The following is a 17854-nucleotide window of genomic DNA, read 5'->3' on the forward strand; positions in this document are numbered from 1 at the left end:
TGCGTGAACTTCTACAAGGTGCTCCCCCTGCGCTGTCAGCTGGCTGCTAAGCTTGCTGCAGGCCTGGAGAACACTGGCATGCTGAGGACCTCCTGCTCAGAAGTAGAATGAAGGCAGGGATTTATGAAGGAGGATCTGGTGTCATTGGCAGATGGACAGAGCAAATGCCGAGCTCAAGGCCTGGGTGGACTCCTCCATCGTTCACACTTGGGCCTGCATTGCCACTGGCCTCCCTGCTAGATGTTGCCGGACCTCTTGCTGCAGCTACAACATTTCCTGTGATGCTGCTGGCACCAGAGGCACGTCATGGGCTTGGCCTCCCCACAGTCCTCCAACTGTCAGAGGCTTGGGCTGTCCCAGCCTCCGTCAGCTGCTCGAGAGTGTCCATACTGTGTTCACCAGCTTGTGTGCCAAGCTCTAACCGTGAGCACAAACCCACTGATGTGCGAGTATCAGTGCTGGTGGAGGGTGCAGGGGTATAAGGTGACGCTGGACCCTCTGAGGCACCGTCCTCCCCCTTAAAGGGAGAGTCTCAGCTGCTCCTGAAGTAGGCACCGCTTGACCTGCATGAGAGAACAGAGACATGCAAGGGTCCAGGGCTTCCCCCCCCCCACCCCCATCATCATAGCACGCATCCCTATGTTGGAGATCCCTGTAGGCACTGGATGCCCGATGAGCAGCATGGCTCCAACGCTGCTGGTGCACCATTGTGCCCCATGGTGACCTCACACACTGTCTTGGGAAGGTGCTCCTGCCATTCCGTTCGCAACGTTCCGGTGGTCCTGAGGTCCAGCCAGTTCCATGGCCTCCTCCTCCTCCATCGGGGTTAAGACATGGAGAATCAGCAGCCCACAGCTCGTCTCCGATTGCGTGCAATATTCTTCTGCAGACAGTGGGAGGGAAGCTGCTGGTTTCCCAGCATTAATAATCCCAAGACGTATACTGCTGGCAGTCCAGCTGCCACTAATCTGGTCACACAGATGCCTCCTGCAATGGCCCCTTTCCAGGGACCTTGCAAGTGTCTGCAACAACAAGCTGCCTCCTTTCAGGGCCACTTCACCATAGCGCAGTCAGTTTGCATGCATCCCCTGACCCTTTGCCCATGTCTGGGTGGGTACTTCCTCTCCACCCAATGCACCCTCCTGTTTCACCGGATGCAAGATCCAAGAGGTGAAGGCATTAAGAGCTACTCACTTTCGCTGCCCAGATGAGGTCATTGAACCACTTGCAGCACTGGTTCTATGTCCTTGGTGTTACTCCACCGCTGTTAACCTCCTCAGGTATCTGCAGCCAGGTGTGTTTGGTGTGACTGCCAGGGACAGGAGGCACATTTTATTCCTGAGGGACAGGTGGAGGAGACCCGGCAGCCTGTAGGAACAGCTTGAGGGAGGCATCAGGGAAGCATGGGTCTGCTCTCCACAATCTCTCCATTTCCACTATGACCTCCTCCTCTCCCAGGCCTGCAGATGGCAAAATTAACTATAGAGTTGGCAGCCCTTTAAAAATGGCACCAGCACTTGCCGAGGCATCAGCTGATGCTGGACTCTCTGCCTTTGGACCCAACTCCAACCACGCAATTGGTCGGGTTCCACACTTCATTGTCCTTAATTGGCCGGCTGTCACTGGATCACATGAGGCTGGCCGCACATGCTCCCGACATGCTGCACACCCGTTTCCGGTCCCAACAGCAGGACCAGTGTGTTCACAATAAAATCAGGCCCCAAGATGCTGGGTGAATTGGCTGGCCTGCCAGACAGTTTCCTGTCACTGTCAAGGAGAATAGAGGAAAGCATCTCCAAGTTGGCAGAGAACATCACGTCGAGCTTGTTCTCTCTGCAGCCTCTGCTCCATCACCCTGTTGTGCTGCTGATCCAGAGGAACTGTCACTGTCGCCCCCATATCTGTTGCAGCCTTTGTTGGGATAGGTCACCTAACCCTCTGCCCTCCCTTTGAGGATGCAGCAACACTCTCTGGCAAATCTAGGAGCTCACCACAACATCTCCAAGGACACACCAGAGTACTTTTAGACACTTTGCAATAGTAGAAGTTCTTAGAAAATTGCCTTACCTGCAAGTTGAGTGTCTGGCCCTTTAAATAACTAATGCAGGGCTCATCTTGCAGCTTAACATTTGTTGTTTGTGGAGTGACAAGCGAATATGTTGCCTGGACCTGCATGATCCAAATTTGGTATCCTGTCATTGCATCAGCCGGTTGGGCTATGTGATGTCAGGATAGTGCTCCTCCACAAGCTCTTGGTGCATACTGTGGATGCCAGCACAATGCGCCCTCTTGAGAAGCATCTGGCAGCACAGTGCAACAAAGTGGCGCTATGCCTTCTTGGCATGTTGGCCTTCACTTCATTAAGGTTGGAATTCAAAAGTGAGGAAGTGATCCTTCAGTTGTACAGAGCCTTGGCCACATCCCCAGCTCCAGTACAGTATTCAGATTTTGGCACCGAACCTTAGAAAAGATATACTATCCTTAGAATGGGTATCATCCGGAGGTTTCTGGATCACAATCAGGAGGAACATTTTTGCTTCCCTTACCTAGAGATGCTGAGGTCATGTCGCACCAGTGCTGCTGTTCTGACTGAGAACAGCTTCAATAGTACAGGTCAGTGATTGAGCCTGAGACTTTCCTTCTTTGTGTTACTTAACTGCTCACAAGATAAGTTCACTAAGCCATCAAAGCAGGCTACTTAAATAAACATGGACAATTATATTTATCATTTCTCTGGATAAAAATGCATTAAACAGATTGCTATTTGAACTTAATTCATATTGAAACTTGAGAAGCTAAATTCGAACCTGATAATTATTTTAAAAAGGCACTGACGTCTAAAAATTGCCAAGTCATGTTATCGTTGAATGCTTAAGACTATTAATTTAAAGCTATTAAATTCTCTTGATACCATTTTAATATGTTCATACATTCACCAGGAACAGGAATGGGCCATTCAGCCCTTTGAGCCTGCTCTGCCATTCAATCAAAGCAAGGCGGATTCATTCCTCGACACATAGGGCGGCACAGTGGTGCAGTGGTTAGCACCGCAGCCTCACAGCTCGAGGGACCTGGGTTCGATTCCAGGTACTGCCTGTGTGGAGTTTGCAAGTTCTCCCTGTGTCTGCGTGGGTTTTCTCTGGGTGCTCCGGTTTCCTCCCACAAGCCAAAAGACTTGCAGGTTGATAGGTAAATTGGCCATTATAAATTGTTACTAGTATAGGTAGGTGGTAGGGAAATATAGGGACAGGTGGGGATGTTTGGTAGGAATATAGGATTAGTATAAATGGGTGGTTGATGTTCGGCACAGACTCGGTGGGCCGAAGGGCCTGTTTCAGTGCTGTATCTCTAATCTAATCATTCACCCACTTTGGATCCATATCCATTATTACTCTTGCCTAGCAAAAATTTATCAATCTCCATCTTGACAATTTTAACTGTCCCACCATCCACAGCTTTTCAGGGAGTGAGTTCCGGATTTCAATTACTCTAGCCCGGAATTTTATGGGCCACCCTGAGGCAGGGGCGGAGGTGGTGGTGGTGGTCGAGGGGGGGGGGGGCGGGGCACGGAGTATCGCGATGGGTGGTGGGGAGTGGAGGGCCTGTCGCCTCCCTGTTGAAAATATCAGATGAGGAGGACAGAGTTGGCTGGGGTGCTCTTGGTGATTGAATTAACTGTTGACACTCAATATCAAGGTTCGCAGGTGAACAGTGGGCACTTGGGTGAGGTAGTAAAGGGTGAGTTATCCAGTGGAACTGGACCAAAGCAAGGTATTAACACTTTGAGGATGAAAAAAAAAGAGGGAAAGGGAGAGGAAAAGAAAATATCTAAACAATCCTTACCATATCTTTAATTTGGGACAGAGTGATCTTCAGAGTGACATTTAGTGCTAGATCTGTATCTTCGACAGGCCTGAGAGCATCTGTATAATCTTCAAATAACTTCTTAAACAGCATTTGAGCATATCTTCCATCTGCTGCCTCAGTGCCTATTCAAACATAAAGCAAATTCATATTCAAAGACATATATAGATGAAAAATATGATCAATTTAGATTCCATTTTTATCGGTTTATTGCCTTTTCTTAAACTGCAGTTTAAGTGTAACTTATTCTGGAAACTGACAAAGTAGAGCAAGGATCTCTCTGAGAATTGTAAAAATTGTTTCAGGCTCTATTAAAATCTTCTTTAGCTTAACCTATTTATTTAGAGAGCAGAACTTGAGAAAAAGGCCCACGAGGCACTATCTTCACACTTAGTTAAAATTTTATTGCACAATTACTCCTAGGCAGAAGGCTGTACTTTGTATAGAAATGCTTGTTTTGATAGGTTAAACTCTGACATTAAAACTAACAGTAAACATTTGCCACCAGTGGACTGAAATAATAAATTTTGTCAACTATTTTGGAGAATCCAAGTAAGTTAGGTCTGCCCTTTTCTGCTACTATATTGACAGAACTGTAAGTTCTAGTGGAACCAAGATTTAATTCTGTCAGTGACTAAAATCAGCATACAGGATATTGTCTGATTCCTGAGGCAACAGTTACTGTATTATACAAGAAGTATCATACTGGAGTTTAACCATTATGTGGTCTACACCAATTGTGCAGCCAAACTCTAGTTTCAAAGTGATAGCTAGCTCCACAACTTCCATTCTAAAAACACAACCTATTATCCATTTGACAACCTGGATCCCACCAGCATGGGACATGTAATCATGAGTTAGGAAATTTGACAGAAAACCCCTTTCACCCATTCTATGTCCAATCTGCTCTGAGCATGATCAATTGTTTAATTCCAGCCCATGAAGACAAGAAAGCACCATTCATTTGGAGAACATTACGTGATGTGAGGATAGGTAGCCAGTTTTATTGAAAGGCATATTGGTGAATTGTTGAACGGTTAAGTCAGAGAAAATGCCCCCTCACTGCTGGAAACACAGGAAAAATTGACAACAGGACACGGGACAGCCCGCTAGCCAACTAGGCTAACGAGGAAGAAGCCTGGCTTAGCGAGGGAAAATTCATTCATCTCAAGCCCAGAGCTGGTTATAATCAGAAGGCTGACCAGGAAAAGTTCATTCAGCCCACTAAAGTGGAATAGTGTAGTGTATTTTTCCCGTCTGATCTCAAGGAGGCTTCTGTAGCGAGTTGAATGAAGGTGAAATATATCTATTACTCTGTGCATTCACTTGCTGTCAGCTTAACAATACATATCCAGTGTCACGACCAGGTGAGAAAGATGTCTCGGGGTCTGTTACCATCTTCACCTGTTCTTATTGTAACAGCATATTATTTTTAACACACTCTGTTTTGAGCTCCCCCCTTGTGAATCCTTGTTCACAGCTTTCCAATTATAAGACAAAGAAATGAGTATAAACAGGCTTCCTTAGGTTTAAAGAAGAGTGAAACTTATTAAACCTTAAACTTAAACTCTAATACAGTTAGTGCCTATGGATATACGACGCGCCCACGCTAGCATGCACACGCGATACACACATGCAAATAGAAAAGAGAAGAAATTATTAGATGAAAGGTTTGAGGCAGTCTCTAACGAGGGTTTTTTACTTTGCTTCGAGCTCACTTGATTGTAGGTCGTCTTGCTGTTCGTCGGAGCCCAGTGTTCTTCTTAAACCTTGTTCACTTTTCTCTCTTTGAGGTTCACGTGTTTTCACAAGATTCAGTTCCATGAGAAAGAGATGGAGGCAAGCAGGACTAGAGAGAAGATTCTGTTCCAACTGGGAGCACACGGCTTTATGAGTTCAAATCCTCTGTTGGAAGTTCAAATTCAAAAACTCCAACAGTCATGTGACTAAAACTGGTCTGACCACTTCTTCTGTGTATTTGGCCATCTTAGTAGTTAACCTGGAATGCTTCAACATCTGGTAATCAAAAGTCCATTGTTGGTTGAATGTGTCAGGGCATGGTCCTCCGTCCCTTGTTCCATCACTGCCTGTTACCATGCAAATGTCTTTCCAGTCAAGGGCTTGTAATTTTAATGTGTGCCTCAGTCTTGGCAGGTGGGGGGCTTGCCAGACACCAGCCTTACCTGACTGAAGTGTTTTAATCCACCTTTGGAAAATTGGACAAGTGCAAATGAGGACATGTGCAAAAGATACAACATCCAGTTCGAATCACAAGGGGACCTATTGTTACAACACAAAGTTACACTATCTCATTAGACATTGACCAACAGACACACTTACGAACACAAGACACTTGGACTGTCTACAGGAGTGACCAGCACAGCTATAAATGAAAGAATACCTAAGGGACTCCCAAAACGTGTAATTGATACCCATCTTTTCATCTGCTGATACCATACACCAGCCTATCAGAAGGGAACAGTGGAAAATGCAATCAATTTATTTCCTTGCAAGTGATCACTGTAAACATCATTAATGTTTTATGCTGATACTTCTCCTTGATGACAGTGTATGATTTGTCTTTAAAAATCTATCCAGTGCTTCTTTCCCAGTGGAAAGATGATGGTTTGCTGCTAGGTATCTGCTTGGAGTTAGATATAGCTCTTGGGTCTAAAGGGATCAAAGGGTATGGGGCGAAAGCGGGAACAGGTTACCGAGTTGGATGATCAGCCATGATCATAATGACTGGTGGAGCAGGCTCGAAGGGCCGAATGGCCTACTCCTGCTCCTAGTTTCTATGTTTCTATGTTTATGCCTCTAGGGGTGAATGGACCCTGTATCTACTTGTGCTGAATCATGGGATGGCCCTGCAAAAACTTGCATCACATGTGATGTTCCAGTGGTTAGCTGGTCCTACCTAATTTCTGGCATATCTTCTATCATCTGAGTGGGGGGATGGGATGGGACAGAAGTGGCATTATTGAGAGACAACAATCTTATCTGTTTCTGCTTCAGTCAGGCACCTGCAGTTAGCACTCCCTCAGCTGTCCACTGATCTGTTTGGGAGCAGATCTAAGGTCAGCAATGAAATGCTGCCTCAAGGGTCTCCACTTGAAGCCAGCGCATTGTTGACTGAAGCCCAAGGCACCTTTGGTGGCAGTCCAAGCATTCACAAGAAGTGATCCACCTGAGCTTAGGGCATTTGTCATTTCAGGCTCTGCTGCAAAAGAGCTAGAGTTACTATACATTCCATGGTGGGCAGTTTGTGTAAGTAATCAGGTAAACATGCAGCTAGTGAATTCCTCCAGTCACAACCAGATCTTAGAGAACTTTGCACATTCAAATTACAGCATAACAATGGACCTTAGGCAACAGCTTTCTTTTATATACCCAGGCTTCATGAGATTGAAATCCCTGGGCTTGGCAAGTGACTCTTCCATTGCTACCTCCACTTGTTCTTCCTTACTAATGCTCAGTGGTTTATCCAGTATTCCCTGCAAAAAGTCATAGGGTAAGGTTTGGAAGGCTCCACTTCTGTCACCGAATACAGATTGAAAAATCAGCTACACAAGCCAATATCTAGGCTAACTGTCCTGTGTACTAGAGGCCTGCTACCTGACCCGAACCCGACATGTGTCGGGCCCATTTTCCAGGTCCAGCTTTCGGTCTCGAGTCGGGTCGGGCCAAGTCCAAGTCAGGCCGGGCCGGACACACACGGTAAATGCTCTGCTGTTAAGTATAGAAATTTAAAAACTTACATGAGCTGGGAGTCCAGGAGGAAACTGAGCTACGCAGTGAGCGAGTGACATCACTATGATGTCATCGCGCATGCATTGCAGATTCGTGCAGCTTCCCAGTCGAAATGTAAGTAAAGGGATGGTCAGGTCGGGCCGAGTGGGGGCAGGTTCAGGTCGGGTCAGGCTCGGGCCCGCTGTGGTTCGGTCGGGTTCAGGTCTGGTTCTTTTCTCCTGACCTGAGCAGGCCTCTACAGTGTACTACAGATGAAGTGATACATTATTGGAGGCTCTGTCCTTAGGATGGGAGGCCAAACCAAGGCCCCATCTCCTGTTCAGATGGATGTTAAAGATTCCATGGAATTATTTTAAAGGAGAAGTGCGTTCTCCAGATAGATCAGACAATATTCCTCCTTCCAAAAGTAATTTAATTGTCATTAATCATTAAGTGGAGCCTGAGATCCCCTCCTCACCTGGCCATAACAAAGAATTTCTTGATCACCTGCAAATTACTGGCTCTTCCTCACATGTATCATGGAATCATAGAATGGTTACCACACAGAAGGAGGCTACACGGCTCATCAAATCTGTATTGGCTTTCTGCAAGAGCAATACAACTCATCCCACTCCACCACTCTTTCCCTGTAGCTCTACAATTTTTTTCCCCTTCAAGTACTTATCTAATTCTCTTTTGAATCTTCCTCCACCACCCTTTCAGGCAGTGCACTCCAGATCCTAACCACTCACTGCATAAAAAAAAAATTTCCTTATGTCACCTTTGGTTCTTTCGCCAATCACCTTAAATCTGTGTCCTCTGGTTTTAAGCCCTTCCGCCAATGGGAACAATTTCTCCCGATCTACTCTGACTAAACCCCTCATGATTTTGAGCATCTCTTTCAAATCTCCTCTCAGCCTTCTTTGCTCTAAGGAGAGCAACCCCAGCATCTCCAATCTATCCACATAACTGTAGTCCCTCATCCCTGGAATCATTCTGGTAAATCTCTTCTGCACCCTTTCAAAGGCCATCACATCCTTCCTAAAGCACTATGCCCAGAATTGGACACAATACTCAAGTTGCGACCAAACCAATGTTTTATACAGGTTCATCATAACTTCCTTTCCTTTGTACTCTATGCTTCTATTTATAAAGCCAAGGATCCTGTCTGCTCTTTTTAAACTGCTTTTTCAACGTGCCCTGCCACCTTCAATAATTTGTGCACATATATCCCCAGGTCTCTCTGTTCCTGCATCCCCTTTAGAATTGTACCCTTTAGCTTATATTACCTCTCCTCTTTCTTCTTACCAAAATGTATCATTTCGCACTTCTGTGTTAAATTTCATCTGCCATGTGTCTGGCCATTCCACCAGCCTGTTTTTGCCCTCTCAAAGTCTATCACTATCCTCCTCACTGTTCAGTACACTTCCAAGTCTGCAAATTTTGAAATTGTGCCTTGTATGCTAAAGTCCTAGTCATTGATATATGTCCCAAAAAGCAGTGGTCCTAGCACCAACACTGGGGAATCCCATTTTTCTCCAATGCGAAAACAACCATTTCTTGTCCTTTAGATAATTTTGTATCCTTGCTGCCATTGTCCCTTTGATTTCATAGGCTTCAACTTTGCTGACAAGCCTATAATATGGCACTTCATCAAATGGCTTTAGAAGTTCATATACACATCAAGTGCATTGGCCTCATCAACCCTTTCTGTTACCTTCTCAAAAAACTTACTCAAGTTAGTTAAACATGATTTTCCTTTAACAAATCTATGCTGGCTATCCTTAATTAACTCACAATTGTCAGTGACTTTTAATTAATCATTTCTAAAATCTTTCCCACCACTGAGGTTAAACTGCAGTTGCTGGGTTTATCCTTACACCCCTTTTTTTGAAAAAGAGTATAACATTTACAGTTCTCCAGTCCTCTGGGGCCACCCCCATATCAAGAGGATAAGAAGATTATGGCCAGAATCAATTCAGATTACAAGTTCCCATTTACTGGCAGCTAGATAAAACATATCTGATCGGTGTTATTTTAAAAAGTCTGTGTCACTTTCACTGTTTAGTATATTCTAGTCTTTTGGCATTTTGTGGCAACAGAATTGGTGAGATACAAATTAGCTCACAAATTCTTCGATAAGTCAATTACTGGGAAAAAAACTGACACTTTAGAAATGTTTTAATGCTATTTTGAAAGGTTTTGCTGAGTGGTTATCAGTGGTGTAAAGCACAAAGTAATCTGGAAGGGGCAATTAAGAATTGGAAGCATATCATGCTTAAAAAAGAGTTCCGATTTGTTTTGTATAAATAATTCCTCCCCTCAACAATAAAAGAATTTAAATCTATCATCATTCATGTAAGAAAATAACGTTCCTTCTCTCAACCCTTAAGGAAAGTTGACACTTGCTTGGATTTTGTGGCAAGTAGTGAAATGACATTGCTCACCATTGTCCTCGAAGACAGCTGTCCGCAAAGATCTAGCAATTTTTGTGGTGTAAATTTCACCTTTCCTCATGTTAATTTGAATCTGGTAACAAGTCAAGGGAATTTCCAGCAACAGTGCTGTCAGCAAGCAGGGTAAGCAGCCAATCACATTGCTGTATTCTCACAGACAACAAACCAGGAAGTAAAATGCATTGATTATCCTTCACTTTTAATGTAATTTTACAGAGAGCAAAACAAATGGATTGGGACATACACAGCCGAAATAAAATAAACAAACTACTAAAAACATTTAAAAAGCTATTGGAATCACAATGGAAAAATGTAGCATTAAACAAACATAAAATGAGTTTTCCAGGGAAAGAGATTGCTCAGCAGTAGATATTGCTTAGAGCACTTAAAAACCCAGTTGCACTTTATTACAAAGGTGCAACTTTTTCAGGGCTTTTTAACAGCGATATTGCAACCTAACGGGGGAAGACTCTCATCCGTTCAGTAACTGAAGTCTGTGAAGTCTTCAACAGTGTACCCTATGGAGAAGCATAGAATCACCGAAAGCAACTTCCGGATTTCCGGGTTTAACTGTGCATGTGAGGACTCGAGAAGCTTCTCAGTTTCAGAAGAATGACGACAACAAACACAGACAGTCTCGCCTTCATTACTACAACTAAACATGGATTAATCTATCAGTTATTGTGTAGTCTCCAAGGCCAATGCGATGCAGTAAAATAACTTCAACCAGCTGTTCTGAAAGATTGAGAAGAGCAATCCGGAGAACTGTGAAGTAATGCATTTGGGGAGGACAAACAAAGCAAGGTTAATGGTAGGATTCTGAAAAGTGCAGAGGAACAGAGACAAAAGCAAAATACGGCGGAAGCTGGTAAGCTGAAATCAAAACAGAAAATGCTGGAAATGCTCAGTAGATCTGGCAGCATCTTGGAGAGAGAAACAGAGTTGAGGTTTCAGGTCTGTGACCTTTCATCAGAACAAAGGGACCTTGGAGCATATGTCTAAAGATCCCTGAAGGTAGCACATCGGGTAGATAAGGTGATCAAAGAAGGCATCCTTTACTGGCCGAGGCCTAGGATATATGAACAGGGAGGTTATGCTGGAACTGTATAAACACTAGTTAGATCACAACTAGTGTACTCCATACAGTTCTGGTCACTACATTACATGAACAATGTGATCACACCAGTGAGGGTACAGAGGAGACTTACGAGGATGTTGCCAGGAATGGAGAATTTCAGTTATGACAAAAAATTGAATAGGCTACCTTGCAGAGGCTGAGTGCCAACTCTCAGTCAGTTCTTCCTACCTCCCCCTGGACCACGACTCCACCACCTAACATCAAGCTACTGTCCACAGGACTGTCACTGACCTCATCTCCTCCGGAAATCTTCCCTTTACAGCTTTCAACCTCATAGTCCCACAACCCCGACAACCCGCTTCTACCTTCTTCCTAAAATCCACAAACAGGACTGTCCTGGCAGACCCATCATTTCAGCCTGCTTTTGCCCCCACTGAACTTATTTCTTCCTATCTTGACTCTTTCTTTTCTCCGCTGGTCCAGTCTCTTCCCGCCTACATCCGTGACTCTTCTGACGCCTTACATCATTTTGACAATTTCCAGTTTCCTGGCCCCAACCGCCTCCTCTTCACTATGGACGTCCAATCTCTCTACACCTCCATCCCCCACCAGGACGATTTGAGGGCTCTCCGCTTCTTCCTTGAACAGAAGCCTTACCAATCCCCATCCACCACCACCCTCCCCCGCCTGGCTGAACTTGTTCTCACATTGAACAACTTCTCCTTCAACTTCACTCACTTCCTTCAAATAAAAGATATTGCCATGGGTACTCACATGGATCCTAGTTATGCCTGTCTTTTTGTGGGATAGGTCGAACATTCCTTGTTCCAGTCCTACTCAGGCCTCCTCCCCTAACTCTTCTTCCGGTACATTGATGACTGTATTGATGACGTTTCCTGCTCCCACCCCGAAATGGAAAACTTTATCAACTTTGCTTCCAATTTCCACCCTTCTCTCACCTTTACATAGTCCATCTCCGACACTTCCCTTCCCTTACTCCACTTCTCTGTCTCCATCTCTGGGAATAAGCTGTCCACTAATATTCATTATAAGTCCACCGACTCCCACAGCTACCTCAACTACACTTCTTCACACCCTGCCTCCTATAAGGGTTCCATTCCATTCTCCCAGTTTCTCCGTCTCCGATGCATCTGCTCTGATGATGCTACCTTCCATGACAGCGCTTCGGATATGTCTTCCTTTTTCATCAACCGAGGATCATCCCCGCCCCCCCCCACCCCCCCTGTGGTTGACAGAGCCCTCAACCGTGTCCGGCCTATTTCCAGCACCTGTTCCCTCGCCCCTTCCCCTCCCTCCCAGAACCGCGGCAGGATTCCCCTTGTCCTCACTTTCCACCCCACCAGCCTCCACATCCAAAGGATCATCTTTCACCATTTCCGCCACCTACACCCTGGTCCACTCCTCTATTACCCCCAATACCTTGTCCCCTTCCCACGCAATCACAGGAGGTGTAATACCTGCCCATTTACCTCCTCTCTCCTCACTATTCAAGACCCAAACACTCCTTTCAGGTGAAGCAGCAATTTACTTGTACTTCTTTCAATGTAGTATACTGTACTCACTGCTCACAATGTGGTCTCCTCTATATTGGGGAGGCCAAACGCAGATTGGGTGACCACTTTGCAGAACACCTCCGCTCAGTCCAAAAATGTGACCCCCGAGCTTCCTGTCGCTTGCCATTTCCACACTCCCCCCCACCCCCCAACCCCCGCTCTCATGCCCACATCTCTGTCCTGGGTTTGCTGCAGTGTTCCAGCGAACATCAACGCAAGCTCGCCTCATTTACCGATTAGGCACGCTATAGCCTGCCGGACTGAACATAGAGTTCAATAATTTCAAAGCATGACTGGCCCTTTTTTATTTTTATTTTAGTTTGTTTCATCATTTTGTTTTACTATGTGCCGGCACACTTCTTTTTTATGTTTGTGCTTTTGGCTGGAGCTGTTCATTATTCTGTCATTTAACACCCTCTCTGCACTAATGCTTTGTTTTCACCACACCATTAGCACACTCTTTGCCTTTGCCACATGACCTCCTTTTCAGTTAATCTCTCTGACCCTCAGACCTATCAACACCTTCCCTTTTGTTCTCATTTCCCCACCCCCACTTTATTTGCTTAAAACCTATTACATTTCTCAACTTTGCCATTTCTGATGAAAGGTCACTGACCTGAAATGTTAACTCTGCTTCTCGCTCCACAGATGCTGCCAGACCTGCTGAGTATTTCCAGCACATTTTGTTTTTATTTATAATTGAATAGGCTGTGTTTGCTTGTTTTGGAACAGAGGGGGCTGAGGGGAGATTTAATTGAGGTGTATAAAATTATGATGGGCCATAGAGTGGATAGGAAGGACCTATTTCCACTAGCAGAGAGGTCAATAACCAGGGGGCATAGATTTAAAGCAATTGGTGGAAGGATTAGAATGGAGTTGAGGAGTACATTTTTCACCCGGTTGGGGGGCCGGGGGGGGGGAGGGGAATGCTGAAAATCACTGCCTGAAAGGATGGTAGAGACAGAAGCCCTCATTTTATTTAAAAACACCTGGGTGTGCACTTGAAGTGTCACCTTCAGGGCTACAAACCACGTTCTGGAAGCTAAGATTGAACTGGAGAGTTATTTTTCGGCCGACAGACACACCATGATGTTTGGAATAATTTGGTATTTCTGAAACTCATTGTAAACAAGCCGCATAAAACGAAAAAAAGCCATAACTTTACAAAGGCTTACCCATAATGAACAGTGCATTCAAGAAGAGCATTGATTCATAGGACAGGAGACAGATGTGCAGTTTCATTTTGCGACCTGTGCTGCTCAAATCCAGCAACAGAATGTACCTCTGCAAAAATAAAACGTTACGCGAAGAACCCGTTACTTTTGATAGCGACAGAAAAGGAGCATGAATTTTACAGGCACATTCAACAAATGTGACATCGAACATTGTTTTTACCTGCTGTGTAGGAAGGCACTGTTTGCACTTGCCAGGTAGCCCCAGGACAGAGCTGCGCGCGCCGCGAGTGTACTTGAAGTAGCGCGTGCCCAGGTGAGCCAGCGGCCGCGTGCTGGGTTCCTCCTGATGAGTGACAGGTGGTTGCAGCGCGGCGATTGCATCCTGTCGGAGATTGAACAGTTCAATGAGAATTCTTGAACATTCTCCTGGCCTCCCAGAGATCAGTATTGGCTAATATCGTAACGGTTGCGTAGGAAACAGGAATGGTTCGAAACCCAACTAAATACTTCGGTGGGAACATTTTTTTTTAATGGCGTTCCGTGCAGTTATTTTGGTTGTCAACGATCATCCATAAATCGGTTATATTTATCTTTGTGTAATCTCTCTATGGCTACATGGGCGCAGTCATATTGGAACTGGCCAACTTGTAAATGTTAATTTCTTCGGAGCGAGAAAGAGAAAAGTGGCCAGAGAAGCAGAGAGTTATGTTACTCAATGAGCACAGCCAATGAATTATGCATGAAAATGCATACATTTCGAGGAGTGCTCAGAGGCAGGCACCCTGCTAGGATAAAAGCAAAATACTGCAGATGCTGGAAATCTAAAATAAAAACAAGAAATGCTAGAAATACTGAGCAGGTCAGGCAGCATCTGTGGAGAGACAAGCAGAGTTAACGTTTCAGGTCAGTGACCCTTCATCAGAACCCTGCTAGGATCGTGGGTTCTCTGGTGTCAGAGTGTCCATTAACACCACTGAGTGGGATTTCAATTCCAGGGTCGGGACCCCCAACGTTGCAGTTGTTTCCTGGTCCCGATCCCGCACTACGTCAATAACGTAAACACGTTGCTGTTTTCGTTGAAAATCAACTTAATTGGCCCAGAGTCGCGTTCACCGTACAATTAGCGGCAGTGGGCAAGACGGAGGAAGCTGTAGGCCCAATTTAAAGGGCGAGCGGCAGCCATTGCTGTGGTTGCCATTTGTCTCAAGGATGAAAGCAGGAGCTGAGCAAAGGGCAATGGGTAGGGAGGGCCCCAGTTTTTCTGACACCTCACTTGAGGTGCTGCTGGAGGCAGTGACAACATAGAGACTTATCATTTTTCCTGCCAGCGGCACAAGAAAACATGTAAGGCAGACCAAGAAAGGCATGGCTCGAGGTGGCTCGTGAGGTCAGCAGCAGAGGAGTAATAAAGAGGAACTGGGTCCAGTGCAGGAAATGTTTCAATGAGCTGCTTAGGTCTGACAAGGTGAGTCCAAAGATAGACCCAGATGGCGTGCCTCGCAGTCCCCAGAAGGGAGGGGCATCCTGAGGGTGCATAAAGTTCTTCTGACCATAGTAGAGATGTGTGTTCAGCAGCATTTATGATCCATAAGCATCGTTCATAACCCAAGCACTATTGGTCAGTAGGCCATGGTGAAGACTGCAACATCTTGTGCAATGAAAAGCTGCAAGTGGTGAGGGAGAGAGGCATTTCTGCAAACAACAGAACAACAGCAGAAGAGCGAGAGGGCATGTTTGGACGGTGGGCTCCCCCAGCTGATGTCACTGATGCATTTTGATGAGCTGACCCTTGATCCGGCTAGAGTGGCAAGCCACTGAGACATTAGAGACAGAGAAACAGGAGTTCAACATAGAGTAAAAAGATCTCAACATCTCCAGGTTCAGGGGATGCATGGCAATCCTCCCCATTCAACAAGATGTCAATACATAAGCTGTCATCTCATTATTTTAAGCAGCAGAAGCATCTGTTGACTGTGCCAATTTCTCATGGCCACCTTCTGTTATGTCTCCCCTGGGGCCAGCTGCAGAGGGGGAGGAGTTGATGCACCACCAACATGTTCTGGAGGAATCAGAGGAGGAAGACACATCAGAGCCTGCACTGTCACAGCTTTCTCAGACTTTGGTCAGTCCTTGCATGGTATTAGAAATGGTAGCACACAGTGTCATAGAGAGATACAGCACTGAAACAGGCCCTTTGGCCCATTGAGTCTGTGCCAACCATCAACCACCCATTTATACTAATCCCACATTAACCCCATATTCCTACCACATCCCCACCTTCCCTCAATTCTCCTACCACCTACCTACACTAGGGGCAATTTACAATGGCCAATTTACCTATCAACCTACAAGTCTTTAGCTGTGGGAGGAAACCGGAGCCCCCCGGCAGAAACCCACACGGTCACAGGGAGAACTTGCAAACTCCGCACAGGCAGTACCCAGAACCGAACCTGGATCGCTGGAGCTGTGAGGCTGCGGTGCTAACCTCTGCACCATTGTACTGAAACTTGTATCAGTTCAGAGCAGGAAGATAAGGGGGAGGCAGAGTCGGCTACGGGGAGTTCCCCTCAGAGGATGAAGGACAGGTGCAGCCCTTTTCAGCATGGTGGAGATACAGAGCCGAGGGAGTCACAAAACAGGTGGCTCTGCCTGGAGAAGCATGCAAATTATGTCCACCTGTCAGAGTTACCTGAGGCACTGTGGAGTCATGGGATGAGAATGAGGAGTCCATTCATCTCATGTGCTCCACAATGTCTCAGTGCTTTGAGTGCATGAGCTGCTCCAGCGAGACAGTGGCTGACCCAGGGCTGTCTAATATATGGCCTGCTGGCCAGGATTCAGCCCGCCAAAGGTTCCCATCCAGCCCACAGATGTAAACTGTACTGGGCTATTCCTCATCCTCACCAGGGGTCCCAGACTGGAGATGAGAAATTTCCCATTGTCTTCTTCTTTCAGACCAGCTTTTAAAAACGATCGCATGTCAGTTCACAGCTGACAACTACTGACATCGGGAACAGTAGTTTCCCAACTTCGGATAGATTTGGGGTTTTCTGGCTGGTTCCGACTTTTTTTGAAAGCCCTCTTTCTATTCTTCAACCTTCCCCTTCCAACTTCCTCTGCACCCTCTGCCTTCACTCTTTTCCATTCCCCTTCTCTATGCCATTCTCCCTTCCCCAAGTGGCCTCTTAATTTGCCACCACCAATTGTACCTTTCCCGTCTGCTCTCTTCTGTCCTCCAGTGTCACAGACCTTCCTCAGCCCTGGTCCGATTATTCTCCGCTCACCTGAAGAGTGCACTTAAGAAAATAACATAAGAACTAGGAGCACGAGTAGGCCATACGGCTCCTCAAGTCTGTTCTGCCCGCCGCCATTTAATAAGATCATGGCTGAAGCTAATCTTGGCCTCAATTCCACTTTCCTGTTTGCTCGCCATAACCCTTGATACCCCTATAGTTCAAGAATCTCTCTATCTCAGTCTTGAATATATTCAATGACGCAGCCTTCACAGCTCTCTGGGCTAGGGAATTCCAAAGATTTATGACTATCTAAGAGAAGAAATTCCTCCTCATCTCAGTCTTAAATGGGAGACCCCTAATTCTGAAACAATACCCCCTAGGTCTAGATTCCCCCATGAGGGAAACATCCTTTTTTAAAAATTCAATCATGGGATGTGGACGTCGCTGGCCAGGCCAGCATTTATTGCACATCCCTAATTGCCCTTGAGAAGGTGGTGCCTTCTTGTACCGCTGCAGTCCATGAGAGTTAGGTACACCCACAGTGCTGCTAGGAAGGGATTTCCGGGATTTTGACCTAGAGACGGTGAAGGAATGGCAATATAGTTCCAAGTCAGGATGGTGTGTGACTTGGAGGGGAAATTTCAGGTGATGATGTTCCCATGCATTTGCTGCCCTTGTCCTTCTAGTTGGTAGAGGTTGCGGGTTTGGAAGGTGCTGTCTAAGGAGCCTTGGTGCATTGCTG

General features: G+C 45.8%; 1 protein-coding gene across 1 annotated transcript in view; it reads right to left on the reverse strand.

The window, feature by feature from the left end:
• Nucleotides 1–13948, reverse strand: part of chrna9a (cholinergic receptor, nicotinic, alpha 9a) — a 56472-nt gene extending 42524 nt beyond the window's left edge. The window contains exons 1-2 of the mRNA XM_068008589.1: nt 13877–13948; nt 3844–3989 (exon numbers count right to left, since the gene is read on the reverse strand). Of these exons, the coding sequence (XP_067864690.1) occupies nt 3844–3989; nt 13877–13943 (213 nt within the window). The 5' untranslated portion in view covers nt 13944–13948. The remainder of the gene's footprint in view (nt 1–3843; nt 3990–13876) is intronic.
• Nucleotides 13949–17854: the final 3906 nt, after the last annotated feature.

The sequence above is a fragment of the Heterodontus francisci genome, chromosome 1 (assembly GCF_036365525.1).
Source record: "Heterodontus francisci isolate sHetFra1 chromosome 1, sHetFra1.hap1, whole genome shotgun sequence".
Classification (NCBI taxonomy): Eukaryota; Metazoa; Chordata; class Chondrichthyes; order Heterodontiformes; family Heterodontidae; genus Heterodontus; species Heterodontus francisci.